General features: G+C 36.0%; 2 protein-coding genes across 2 annotated transcripts in view; one reads left to right on the top strand and one right to left on the bottom strand.

Moving 5' to 3' along the window:
* LOC127847281 (neurobeachin-like protein 1) overlaps positions 1 to 14,658 on the top strand; it is a 124,093-nt gene that overhangs the window by 27,332 nt on the left and 82,103 nt on the right. Inside the window, exons 11-18 of the mRNA XM_052379086.1 lie at positions 396 to 502; positions 1,233 to 1,415; positions 2,388 to 2,631; positions 3,256 to 3,359; positions 4,071 to 4,172; positions 4,912 to 5,048; positions 7,396 to 7,528; positions 8,637 to 8,756. Of these exons, the coding sequence (XP_052235046.1) occupies positions 396 to 502; positions 1,233 to 1,415; positions 2,388 to 2,631; positions 3,256 to 3,359; positions 4,071 to 4,172; positions 4,912 to 5,048; positions 7,396 to 7,528; positions 8,637 to 8,756 (1,130 nt within the window). The remainder of the gene's footprint in view (positions 1 to 395; positions 503 to 1,232; positions 1,416 to 2,387; positions 2,632 to 3,255; positions 3,360 to 4,070; positions 4,173 to 4,911; positions 5,049 to 7,395; positions 7,529 to 8,636; positions 8,757 to 14,658) is intronic.
* Positions 10,716 to 14,200, bottom strand: LOC127847300 (uncharacterized). The gene is made up of 3 exons (XM_052379140.1): positions 13,042 to 14,200; positions 11,514 to 12,474; positions 10,716 to 11,309 (listed from the first exon to the last, which is right to left on the bottom strand). Exons 2-3 carry the CDS (start codon positions 12,409 to 12,411, stop codon positions 10,969 to 10,971), a joined length of 1,239 nt encoding a protein of 412 aa, XP_052235100.1. The 5' UTR covers positions 12,412 to 12,474; positions 13,042 to 14,200; the 3' UTR covers positions 10,716 to 10,968.

Here is a 14,658-nt window from a genome sequence, read left to right as displayed (position 1 = left end):
TAGTAAGCAACTGGACATGATAGGTATGTAGAACCATGTACTGTTTCCCTTTCCAAATGTTCCTGGCAGAGTTGTAACATCTAGCAAAACCAGTGGGATTTTTTGGGTCAAAGTTGGGGCCAAATATCAGCACTATTCTCGATCTTAAAAGTTTTTTTTACAAATGACATCCTACAAAAACCAATGGAATGTTTCAAAAATATATATATTTTTTTGTATATATAAAACATTTTAATTCTGTATTTTAAAGTATTTGGTAGCCAAAAAAAACACAATTACACCATTTTCCTAAATTTAGTCAAAACAGCGCAATTTTCCTTATTCCAAGGGTCCTGGCACCATTCCCAAAATGGTGGAAAAAACACTGAACTATTTTGCAAATGTTTTTGTTGCAGATACGGTGGGCAGAATGCTACAATGTGAGGACAGGAACTCTCTACAGATCATCATGACATGTGAAGGAACAGTCGAGGGATTCCTTAACCTGCTCCAAAATACTCAGGTCTGTATTGCAATTTTTTGTGGGATTTATTTTAATTTTTATTCTCCCGGATCGATAGATCGGGGGTATATTGTTTTTGTCCTGCCTGCCTGCCCAAAACTTTAACCTTTTAACCTTGGTTAAAGTTTGATAACTTTTGCAATTTTAAACAAACCAACTTGATATTTGTCATGCATGTGTATCTCATGGAGCTGCTCATTTTGAGTGGTGAAAAGTCAAGGTCAAGGTCATACTTCAAGGTCAAAGGTCAAATATAATTGTATTTTTCTTTCCTTAAACTTTAACCTTCGTTAAAGTTTTATCATAACTTTTTAAATATTGAACACAGCAACTTCATATTTGGCATGCATGTGTATCTCGTGGAGCTGCACATTTTCAGTGTTGAAAGGTCAAGGTCATCCTTCAAGGTCAAAGGTCAAAAATAAAATAAAAATATTTTCATTTCTCCATTCAATCTCTTACTTACTTCTCCTGGGGCTGCACATTTTGAGGGGTGAAAGGTCAAGGTCATCCTTCAAGGTCAAAGGTAAAAAAAAAGCGGCGCATTAGGGGGCATTGTGTTTCTGACAAACACATCTCTTGTTAATTTGGGGTTTTCTGTAAAGTCAGAACCTAGGAATCTAATGTCAGGAAAGAAGAATTTTCTAATAACATCCTGTTTAAACAGTAAACAAAAACAAGGTATATTGAATAAATTTTTTGAAATGCACTTTGTCTCTTTGCACTACAGTTTGAGGCAGAAAAATCTCAGCGACTGGCCATCGCAGTTCTGGGCGTGTTGCGGTCCATTCTGACGAGTTCTCCAAACGCAAAGTTCCGATTCTCGACCCAGATTGGTTACAACCGACTGTTGGAGGCCCTCAAGAGTCTGGGTCAGCCTTCACAAGATCTGCTTCTTGCTGTACTGAGTCTGGTAGGTAACTATGGAAACAATATGTGGGCTGGTATTGTAAAGGTCATCTTGACCTGTGTGAACATTTCTGATCTAATTGGGTATCATGCAAAATCCAGTATTTTCTTCTTACAATGAGATTAAATTGTATTGAAATGAATTTATGGATCAATATTTTTTTGTTTAAGTTATGCTTATTATCAACTTATTGGAATTATTTACTTAAGTTATATTGGACTTACTTTTCGTATTTAAAAAATACAGAATAAAATGAACTTTTACTCAAAGTGTTAGTAAAGCTTCAGATGTTTCTGTAATATGGGCTTTTATTTGTTGTGTGCTGTAAAATCATGACTATTTGTGTGACAATCATTTTTCAGTGATTTCGTATGTTGACCAATTCACGCATTAAACACAAATACATCCCACAATTACTGATAAAAAGTTTGTATACTCTTTTTACCAAAATCTGAAATCAACTTATTTATGTGTTAACAAAAAGTCATGTTTAGAAAGACCACGAAAATTCACGCTGACAAATATAAATGATTTTACTAAAATTTCCATCAGTAATAAATTTACCAAGGATAATCAAAACTATTTGCATTTTATTTTAAATTAGCTCTTATTAGCTGGCTGTTTTCGGAGAAAACCCGAGGTATTGTCATAGCCATCTGGCCGTCCGTGTCATGCTAAAACCTTTACATTGGCTCTAAAATCAAAGTGCTTCCACCTACAACTTTGAAACTTCATATGTAGATGCACCTTGATGACTTCTACACGCCACACCCTTTTTCAGGTAACTAGGTGATGGTCAAAGTCACTGACCTCTAAAAAAAAATAATCTGAAAAGCTTTCATTTATTTAAAACTGCACCCGCAGCCGAGCGTGGCACCTGTTATGCGGTGCTCTTGTTTTAAGTTAAGTCTCAGATGTTTCTGTAATACAGACCATTATCTGTTCTCTATGACATAATGGTCTCTTACATTCAAGGTCGTGGAAGGGCCCTACATTGAGGCAGGCAGTCATCACGTGGCCAACTCCCAGTGTGCCCTTCTGCTCATCCAATGGCTACCCGACATTCAGTCACATGACCTTCAAACATGGCTTACAGAGTTGCTATGGAGATTGTGTGGGTCGGACCACACTAATAAAATGAGTTGCTGCAAGGCGGGAATGATAGCGTGTATCCTCACCGTGCTGGTCAGAGAACAGCAGATTAATTCTGCAGCAGTGGGTAAGTTGTTGACATTCCTCTGATGTGTAGTTTAAACCTTTTTATTTTAGCTTGATTGCATCAAAAGGCTTAGGCTTATTGTAGGCTTTCAGGTCCGTTTCCTGGGTAGTACTGGTACTTGGTGTCTTTGGGGATTTTCTAAAGAAAGCTCTTTCAGTGGGATCGTACCCATGAGATCCTGGTCCCTATACAGACCCATATATACTATGCCACGGTGACCTATAATGATGTGCAGTTGCAATCTAGGTTTGCCTCCATCTGTCAATCCGTGCATCTGTTAAACTTAATCCGACAGTTTCTCTGTGAAACTAGAAGTATTTATTAAGGACTTTTTCGAGGACTTTAAAAAAATAAAGCTCTTGATGTTACAGGACATCTTATTGGTCGATTGGAAGCCTGGGCACCCAATCAATGTTATTGCCTTGATTAAACACTTGATGTTACAGAACATCTGATTGGTCTATTGGAAAGAATTGGTATCCAATCAATGCAATAGCCTTGATAAAACACTTGATGTTACAGGACATATGATTGGTTTATTGGAAAGCCTTGTTATCCAATCAATGTCATAGCCTTGATTAAACACTTGATGTGACTGGGCATCTGATCTGTCTATTGTTACAGGGCATCTGATTGGTCTATTGGAAAGCCTTGGCACCCAATCAATAACTGCAATGGAGCTGAAACAACTTATTGGTCTGCTCAAACTGGATCCAGATGGAAAACAGGTACAGAAACAACATCTTTGTATGTAATTTTGAAATGTACAGATACAACATCTTTATATGTAATATTTAAATATAATCATCTGCTGTGGTAGTTGTGGGGTTTTCTCAATATTTAACAATATATATCGGCTGCACTTTGGGAAAATGGAGCTTAATGCATAAAGTGTCATACCAGATAAACAGGCTCGGCGAAATGTGTTGTCCCTGATTAGCCTGTGCTGTCTGCACAGGTATATTCTGGTACAACACTATACGCACCTTCATTAAGCCGCATTTTTCCAGAGGGCGGCTCATTTATAAAGGCATATCCAGGACATAAGCTATAGACTCAGAAGTATTGAATAAATATTAGAAATTCCAAAAGTGCTCAATTAAATATTAACTTCTGGCCCCGAACGAAGAATGTATTCACTGTTTGAGATAAGTAAACCTACTGTTTTCACTGTTAGACAATTCAGTGTCCAATTAAGTTGTGTAACAGTACGGTTTTGACTATAAGACGATTCAGTGTCCAATTAAGTTGAGTATAAACCCTATTGTATTAACTTTTAGACAATTCAGTGTCCAATTGAGTTGAGTAACCCTACATTTTTCACTGTTAGACAAGTCAGTGTCCAACTGAGTTAAGTAACTCTACAGTTTTCACTGTTAGACGATTCAGTGTCCGATAAAGTTGAATATTCCAACGGTTTTCTCTGTTTGCCTATTCAGTACCCGCACTGCAGTCGACTGATGCACGCGATGTCCACGATGGCGCGACGAGAGGGTAAAGAGGGCGCCCTTCATTTCTTCAACATCCAGGATATCAGTGATGTATGTCAGGCCGTGTGAGGCATTAAGCACTTAACATGTCTGTCTGGTCATCCTAGTGAACCAATGTCCATTAAAAAGACCTGAAGTTGTTTTTTTCCATCCCCTCTTAGCGGATTTTGTGTACTCTACCTTAGTGTGTAGAATATGGAAAAGGAGGCAATTTCGGCTGCAACTAGTTTTTAATGACCTTGATGTTTAGATTTTCTTAAATACGGTAATGAAGATGCAACAGATTTGATGAATTGTGGCCCTTATTTCCATTTGAAAACTTTGTAAAATCTCTTTTATTCCTAGGACTTTCACTTTTTTTTATTTCTAGGGTTCCACGACTTGAACACAAACACAGCGGAATATGACTGATGCAAAAACCTCTTTTTTCCAAATCAGTATTCCACAAACTTAGGCTTCTACAAAAAATTCATTTTTTGAAAAGGCATGAAATTTCATGCATGTTTTTTGCCCACACTTAAAATCAGCCTGATTGATAATTTGTGTTTGTAGTTTAAAATAAGGAATTTATATTTATGTATTATAAATTTGCAATAAACACCAATTACCATAATAATAAATTATAAAATAACATACTCCGGAAAATGAAACAAGATAATACACTGAGTCAACTATTATTTGTGATTATTTATTGCAGGGTTTATGGTAACAGTCAACTAATATTGTTGATTATTTATTGTAAGGTATTAGGTAACAGTCAACTAAAAATATTCTTAATCATTTATTGTAGGGTATTCGGTTACCAGGGATACGGAAATGGCCCGGATATGCGTTCTCATTCCATGCCTGGTTATGCCTATCCACAAACATCGACCATTCCGTCTATGGCTTTGAATCAACTGCTCCATACAGACGCACATTGTATAGGTCTGTTAACAGATGCGCTGCGCTCTGAGGGAACTGGGCTTAATGCATGTGCCTTAAGATTTAGAAGTGCCTACCTTCAGGTTTTTTTTCCTTCTTTGAGACCCACCGAAAATCGGCCCTTTCCCCTTAGAGGAATTTTTCCCCTCTTAAAGATATTTCCCCAAAACAATGATATCTAAAAAAAATATATATTTTTTTTTTGAAACCTTTAATTATATTAGTTAACCTGATCCAGTGTAGAATATAGAAAAATATTGCATAATTAAATTATCTGTTGCCTTGATTATGTTTAAAAACAGTAAAACATGTTAAATTGATTATTTGAGACTTTCCTTATTTTCCCCAAAATCCGTCATTTTGCACAATTTTTTCCCCTCAAAAAAGGCCAGACCATTCCCCCAAAAACAGATAACAAACCCTGCTACTTGTCAATGAAAAATTCAATTGAAATTGGAAAGTGTCCTCTCTGATTAGCATGTGCAGACTGCACAGACCAATCTGGAAAGACACATTATGAACACGCATTAAACCCTGTTTTCCCAGAGCAGAGCTCATATAAAGAAATTGTGTTTGTTTTCCCTGTGAAAATGTGGCCAAGTGTTTCTGAGTATGTGTGCAGGGATTTCAATAGATTTTGAAAATCAGGAGTCAAATAACCCCGGTTCTTGAAATTTTTAAGGGTCAAATGAAATTTTCAGGGGTCAAAATACTGAAGTAAGAAGTTATTTTGTTTGTGCATATTTTTTTTTAATGCTCCGAATGTTTGATTTGTGTAAACTTGAATGAAATACTTTGCATACAGCACAAATTGTATGATATAAGATATATTTTAGAGTTTGATTCTTGGTCATATTTGTATCAAAATGATGCCAGGCATATACTTTGAAGGACTCACAAACGAAAAAACTGCAAAATGCTTGCATCAAAATTCTGCTTCAATTGAAATCAGTGTACTGTGCCTGTATTTGGTATTGAATGATGTCCGTGTGATAACTCATATTTTTCTGTTTTTTTTAGCTCACTTTGTACTCTTAGTGCTCAATGTGAGCTTTTGTGGTCAGAATATGAGCTTTGTTCTGAGAAAATTGGGCTTAAGGCATGTGCGTAAAGTGTCGTCCCAGATTAGCCCATGCAGTTTGCACAGGCTAATCAGGGACAACACTCACCGCCTAAACTTGATTTTCGGTAAGAAGGGACTTCCTTGAAACTAAAAATACCATAAGAGCGGAAAGTGTCGTCCCAGATTAGCCTGTGTTGACTGCACAGGCTAATCTGGGACAACACTTTACGCACATGCATTAAGCCCAGTTTTCTCAGAACGCGGCTCATATGTACTTTGTTTTGGGTCGTTGATAGGCTGTCTTTTCTTAAAATTAAGCTCACAACTCTCTAAGCCACATTTATTACTCAATCTGTATGATCAGAATGTCAGAATATCTTGACAATATCAAGGCCAAGGTTAAAATTGTATCACGCTGGGTTGCAAACTAGGTCACTCTGTCAAATCCTAAAAAAACATTTCACCACTATATAAACACCATTTTGACAAAATATTGAAACATTGTTTGAATGCTGATATTGACAATATCTAGGCAAGTTTCAATTAGGCCTTTTTGGGGCAAAACTAGATTACCAGGTGAAATCTAAGAAAGCTGTTGTCACCACTCTAGAAGCTACATTTATGATTCAATCTTGATAAAACTTTGCCTCATAGATTAGATTTATTGAATTTGTAACTGGGTCACCTAGTCAAGTCTTGGAAAATCTTTGTTTCCAGTTTATAAAACTCATTTGTTATTCAATCTTAACAATGTATGAGCCAAGTTTCAATTTCTTTGGCATACACAAAATAGATAATTTCTTTTCAGGTGAAACCCTTGTTACCATTCTTTTCAGTTTTATCTATGTTTGAATGACTCTGCCAGCATTTTAATTTTGAAAAATAGCTTGGTCAAGATTTCATTATGGTCACCTTTGATTACAAACTAGGTAACCAGGTCAAATTCTTTGGGAAAAAAATTTAACATGTATGCACTATAGAGGGCACTGGTTTGCCTCAATCTTAATGAAACTTGGCCAAAAACTATTTAGATAACAGTAAAGCTAGGACTAAATTTGGTTCAGATAAGGTCAAACACTAGTTTAGAGGGTCATTGTTAGGAAAACTTTATAATCACTCTGGTTATTTTAAATTAAAATTTAATTTTTAATATTTAAAATAATGAGGCCCATGTGTTAAGCAATCATTTAAGTAAAATACTTATTAATTTAAAATCTTATTTCAGAAAATATAAGTAGCTGTCAATAACCACCATTAATAAAGGAGCAATATAAAATCTGTTTCCAGTTTTTTGTCCAACTCTGGCAGTGGATTTGAAGCGTTCTTCAAGCACACAGGGGAGTTAACCATTGCTGTGTTCAGTAAGAAGGACCACAGTGCAGTGACTGTTCCTGACCTGAATCTCCTGGATGGCTACTGGGTAAGTACATAGGGGAGGTAACCATTGCTGTGTTCAGTAAGAAGGACCATAGCACAGTTACTGTTCCTGACCTGAATCTTCTGGATGGCTTCTGGGTAAGGGGGGGTAATGATTGCTCTGTTCGGTAAGAAGGACCACAGCGCAGTTACTATTCCTGACCTGAATCTTCTGGATGGCTCCTAAGTAAAACAAGAGACTAATGAGAGATGTTATAGGAAAACTGGGTGTAATACATGAGCATTAAGTGTCGTCCTAGATTAGCCTGTGATGTCCTGAGAGGCAAATCAGGGATGTCACTTATCGCATAGACTTTTTTTTTTATTGGTGACTTCTTTTAAAGGAAAAATTCCGTGAATGCAGAAAGTGCCGTCCCTGATTAGCCTGTGTGGACTGCACAGACTAGTCTGGGACAATGGTTTATGCACTTGCATACACCCTGGTTTTCCCAGAGCAACTCAAATGTTTTAGACACGTTTGGAAAAAAAGCTAGACCTGTTGAAAAAAACTGAACTTTATTGTTTAGAAGGCTATTTGACTATCATGATAATCTGTATGCTCATGGAAAAACTTTATTTTTTATTATTTTCATTTAGATAAATATGAAAAAAAGAAATATATTTAAACTATTATCAGTATCTAAAAGAAATGTCTTACAATTTCATCATTATTTGGCAGATTATTTGTTCATACATGCACATTTAAGGGTGAAAATTTAATATTTTTACAGTGATGTTTACTATAAAAATAATTATTATCAGAGGAATATTGCAATAAAAAATCAAGAAACTCTTTTGATTCTTTAAATGTATGAGCCGTAATTGGGGAAAACAGTGCATACTTTATGTGCATAAACTGTTTTCTGTGATTAGCCTGTACCATTCGGCACAGGCTCATCAGGGATGACACTTTCACATAGACTGGATTTTCATTTAGAAATGACTTCCTAAAAAAACATTACAGAGAAAAGTGTTGTCCCTTTTCAGTCTCTGCGTCTGCACAGGCTAATCTGGGACGACACTTTACGCACATTCATTGAACCCCGTTTTTGCAGAGCGCGGCTCATATAAAATATTACCACCAAAGACGTTTATTCACCACTCATTTTCAGCATAACGTTTGCATCGTCCACACCAACGCCAAAAGGCCGTTCGTAGCGAGCCAACTGTACGTGTACGCTGACGGTAAACTGCGACACAACACTCCACTGAGATACCCCAATATGGGAGAGGTAAGTTTAGGCATTATAGGAGTCGCGTTTTGAGAAAACTGGGCATAATGCATGTGCATAACGTGTTCTTCCAGATCAGCCTGTGCAGTCTGCACAGGCTAATCAGGGACAACCCTTTCCGCCTAAATTGGATTTTGCTTAGAAGAGACTTCATTTAAACAAAACATGTCATAAAGACGGAAAGTGTCATCCCTGATTAGCCTGTGCAGACTTCACAGGCTAATCTGGGACGACACTTTCTGCACATGCATTGTGCTCAGTTTTCTCAGAACACGGCCCATAGCTTCTTTCTAATACCCTCTACTTTCTCTCATTTTGAGAAAAATGGTCTTAATGCATGTGTTTAAAGTGCTGTCCCTGATTAGCCTGCGCAGTCGTCTTTTATGGATTGATTTATATAGTGGAAGCCTCTTCTAAACCAAAATCAAGTTGGGTTGAAAGTGTTGTCCTTGATTAGCCTGTGCGGACTACACAGCAGTCTTCGACACTTATGTGAGTCCGGTAGTCCGAGACTCCTTGAAAAGAGACTCGGAATCCTTGTTCTTTGTGTCAAGGAAGTCTGTTGGACTCATTTAAAATCATCTTTGAATTATAGAAATATCCCTTTGTTTACTTATTCTTTTCACGAGATCAGAATGTCTGCACAAAAGACATCTTACTCAGAATAATCAGTGGGGAAGGGGAACACTGTCTATAAAAACTTTTAGTTGCATTTGTTTATAGTCGCATCAAAATGGTAATTATTTAATATTCACCCTCTACATGTTCACCATCGTCATACTGCAGAAGGAAGTTTTTAATACTAAGTCATGACCGCACACTTCAATTTCTGCTTTTTTAAGAGATTTTCTAAACAAGGAAGATTACCAACCACTGCTTAAGAACTGTATTAGTTCCTTTTAACAAGGAAGATTATAGACAGCTGGTGAATTGATAGGGGAAAGTTTTAAATCAAAACAAAGTGCTTTTGGAAGAATATTGAAAACCAGAGCAATGCCATCATTGTGATTATCACAGTGTAGATGCATATCGGTGACCTTTCTGTCATTATGCTGCCTCTCTGTTCATTCTTGACTGCCTCTCTGTCATAATAAAGAAAATAGATGATCGACATTCACAAAACGTGTAAGAAAATCTAAAATTAAAACCCGTCAACACATTTGTTAATAAAAAGAGCTGGTCCATGAGTTGAAGCATATATCCAGCTACAGGTTCACAGTATTACGCAGATCCAAACACTTATCACAAACTCTATTGAAGATGATGATGACGAGGGTGGTGGAACAATCGTGCATACAAATCACTTTGATGACTTTTAAACATAGCTTTTCCGTAACATGTCAAATATCTAGTGTCATTGATATCATCTTTATGATCAAATCTTTGCGTACAATGTATAGTAATTTTCATCAATTTTACTTAAAAAAAATGCCTTCTTTCGCTTTTGTTGTGGCACGGAAAGCATCTAGAAAAAAGGCCTTGGCAACCAGCGTAAACCCAGATGAGATGCCGCATGATGCGGCGTCTCATCAGGGTCTGCGCTGTTATTTTGCTTAAAGGTATTTCTGTAAGAAATATTCTAAATATAGAAATTAATATACTAGACATCCCTAATTTTGGAAATAAATTGATCCAATTTAGAAGGATGGGAGAGTTCACTAGGCATAAATGGGCCAAGTTTCATCAAGATTGGTAAAAACATCCTAAAGTTATTGACTGTAAAGCTTCTGTGTTTAAACCGCTTGCCCAATTTTCCCAGCGTCATACTCCAATCTGATAACAAAGATTTTTAACATTGTGGAAATCCTGTTTGTACAAACAGCTTTTGCTAATTGTGTCATTTAAAGACAAATTTTGTTCATTATGTTGACAACATAGTATATATATATATATATACATTCTGATATCGAAAAACAAATAAGTTAAACAAGGAAATTTTTTAATAATTCAAAGATGGTTTTTAAAAAGTTTTCACCACAGACACATGATTTAATTGAACTTATAAGAAGAAAAGAGGAAAACTATTGTATGTTGCACACCAAATATCAAATGCCTGACCCTTGTTGTTTCAAATGAGTTGTTTAAGTTATAGATATTTACTATACAAGTCTTTATAAATAATTTGAGTCCAGGGCTGAAGCAAGTTTTGACCCCAGGGGGCATGATTTGAACAACTGTATCAGAGGACTACTACAATATTCAACTGGTAGAGCTATTGGAGTTCCAGAACAACTATTTTGTTGGTTCCGTATGTTCCCACAATGATCTGTTCAATATTTGTGTTCACCCAGACAGATATTGGGTACGTCACTCCATCTATCTGTGCCAACTTCTTTTTGCCCTCATGATCCACCTGTATGGCAGTATGGGAGGTGTTTCCACAGACAAACACCTGTCCTGCCAGTGTAACATGAACACCCCATGGACGTTGCAGTTTAGGGTCAGTAAATGTGGATATCAGGGTGCCATCCATGGCCAGTGTGAGTAGCTTGTCCTGGGCATGGTTGGTGACATATATCCTGTCCCCAGCAGGACTCACTGCACACTTCCACACTGCAAATCATTAAACATGTCAAATATAGATATAGAATCATCATTCAATACATAAACACTTGTGTTCATTAAACACAAATCTCAAAATAATTTCATAATAGTTCCTAAAAGTTTTAAATAGATCTTCTTTGTTAAAGTATTGGTTACGGTAATCCAAGAACGTACAATGCATTAATTTATTAAATATATTCACAATACATTTACCTCTACTACCACCTCCTGTATCCTCATACAATTTTTTCACAAGTGTCCCAGTCAGAGTGTAGTGGTACAGGGCAGTGCCAGAGCTGACGTACAATGCTCCATGATGGTGGGCAATACCGACAACATAATGCGGTAACTGAAACCTCCTCCCAGTAATCAGCTGCCCATTTCTCACAGAGATGAACTGCACATCATTGCCAACAGTCACAGCCACCTCACTGGGTGTTATGAGGCAAATGTCTGATAGAAAACCTGACACCTTACTTTGGTTGACTATATTGTACTGCTGGTCAATCAGCTTAACTTTTTCATTATTTCTATCAACAACAATGACATGGCCACTAGGCAGGATGCAAATGCCTGTGATTATGCAAGTCTTTGTGTCACTCGATGTTTTCACATTATACTCGGACTTCCTCTTCACAGTCAACACCCTCCCCAAACCTGACTTTTTTGACAGGTACTGCTCGATGTCAATGTCTGCATGGAATATCATGAAAGTCTGGTCCTTCACAGGGTTCTTCTTCAGATATGTCTCAGACTCTTGTATTTTGTCTAGACATTTCCTGCTGGCTATAAATTCAATATCTTTTTTGCTCTTTTCATAAAGGCTCTGTACAGCTTCACCAAGTTGTTGTAGTTCATCCTTTAGTCTGCTGCATTTGTCAATGTTATTCTTAAGAGATTTTTGCAATGTGGTCCTTGTTTCATCAAGCTCTTTTATTGTTGTATTTTCTAGCTCATCCAAAGTAGCATTCAATTTGTTTCGCATGTCTTGGATTTCTTGCAATCTTTCAGTGTATGATACCTCCAAGAACTGAATGCTGGCCTCTTGTGTACTCTTAAACATATTTACTTGATCAAGAATAGTTTTAAGGTTAATTGACAACTGTTTCATATCCAATAATGCCTTTTTAGCTTTTTAGCTGACTCAGAAATAAGAGCCACATTGGTGCACTGTCTGAAATAAAACCATGTAGCATTACATGTGTATATAATTCTTTTGATCACATGAACCATTTTGACATTTAAAATTTCTACACCAAAAACAACACATCAATATGGTTAAATGAATGATAGATAAAATAAGGGCATGTGTTAATTTAAAAATATTGTAAGTATATTTTAAACTTGGCTTGAAAAATAAATTAAATTATTTACAGAATAGTGACCATATACCTTTAATACAATAATCACCCAGATTCTTAAGTGAACTACCTAATAAAAAGTTATGTCAATAAGGCTGGGACAATAATTTCAATCTAAAACATAGTCCTCTACCAGTGAAAACCCCTTCTCAATAAAAAATTGGGCTTTGCAAACAATGTATGCAATCTATGCACGTCTGGAAAAAAATGTGCTCAATTAGTTCTGTCATCAATAATTTAACATTTGAATGCATATGATATATCTACAGCCTGAAGAATGATCATGATGAAGATATTTTATTGATGAATGAGACAGTAGCATTGTAACCTTCTATAACCTCATTAATCTTCTATCAAATGCATGACTGTTTTTTACCTACCTGTGGTTCAGTAGAACACAATCAGAGCAGCACAGCTGACTGTGGTCCTGACAAAACATTTTTAGTTTCTCGTCGGTGTGGACATCACATTTCAAAAGCAAATCCTCCATTTTTTTTGTGAGAGGCCATTTATTTTGTTCTCCTCTTCCATATTTGGAATGGTTTTTATATAATTGATCATGTTGATGAATGCATTTGTCACAAAAAAAGGTCATACATGTTGCACAGAAATAATCAGCACATTTTTCAATATTTTGACTTTCGTAAGCACTGCAAACATAGTCCTTCACAAAATCTGAACTTATATCAAGAAAATCTGTAGAAGTTGCCATTTTCAATAGGTACAGTGTATTGTAAACTGTCCTTAGATTAACAAGCTATGTTTTCACTATTTTGTTGACTCCTTTTATAAATTGGATGAATGTTGGCACCCGAATGTGAAGCATGAAGACACAGTTTTATATAAGTATATGAACAAATTCACTAAACTTCAACGTCTTAAGGCTTATAATGTACTGGTGGTATCCAATAACAACACGCTTTAAATATAGATTGAAATATCAACTCTTTTGTCTAGTTTCAATAACACCTTGCATACAGTTGTTTGTCATTATGCTGAGGTATAGGCCATTTTCTAAAAATATATTGAAACTTGATATATCTATTCAGTAAGCAAGCGTGCTTGTGTCATTGGTAGTTAGAAATGGTCTGATAAACCTGTATTGATTTATCGATCTTTACAGCAGTTGTCATTGGTTTAATTTTTTTATAAACTGTTCCGTTCTGAACCGCATTGACAATCTTTCAAACATGTTTGTATCATATTCCTGAATTGTAATGAATTTAAGATTAAATTGCACAGGGTTAAACCTGTCTAAACTCAGGATAAAATGCACACTATTAATTTAAATCTACTGGAAACCACGTTTGTTAAAGCTGCCCGCTTGCAATCTAAAGTTAACGATTGGAAAGTACTTTTCTATTTTTACTAAAAGTGACCTTGGCCCCAAATCAATACCTTGCTTGATCAGCCTGTATGCTACCTACACACACAGTTGTGAACAAAGTCTGCATCCTTATTACAGTTATTGAATGCATTTTTAAAATCCATTTTTAGCAACAATGATTTCATGACACGTGCAATTTGTCCACCCGATCGTAGAAGCTTTGCTTTAAAATAGGTGTGGTTAGTTCACATGCATTATAATTATCAAATCTCTCCACAATTAAACACCTCCGTAAATTGACGACCTTGCAAAATTTGTAACAAGTACAAAATACAATTTATAATCGATAGCAACTAGCGAGATCACGCAAAAACAACTCTTAAATTTTCTATTAAGGACGTATATTTACTCCGTCATGGAAATATCAAATACAATCTCTATTCTGTATTCGACAATCGATAACTTAACGAACTATACAGATCAATCTTAAGATTTGAAATTTCTAATTTGACAAAAAAAATCTTAGATTAAGTTTATTTCATTCAGATGTAAAATATACAAACACACTACAAATTTATTGCACTAACTATAGATTCGCCATATTCCATAATACATTTCTGAATGTGCTTAACATCTTTCTGATTTTTTCTATAAAGAACATAAATTCAGT

Source organism: Dreissena polymorpha, chromosome 10 (assembly GCF_020536995.1).
Source record: "Dreissena polymorpha isolate Duluth1 chromosome 10, UMN_Dpol_1.0, whole genome shotgun sequence".
Taxonomy (NCBI): Eukaryota; Metazoa; Mollusca; class Bivalvia; order Myida; family Dreissenidae; genus Dreissena; species Dreissena polymorpha.
Note: the sequence above shows the minus strand (reverse complement) of the source record. Positions and strands in the feature narration are given on the sequence as shown.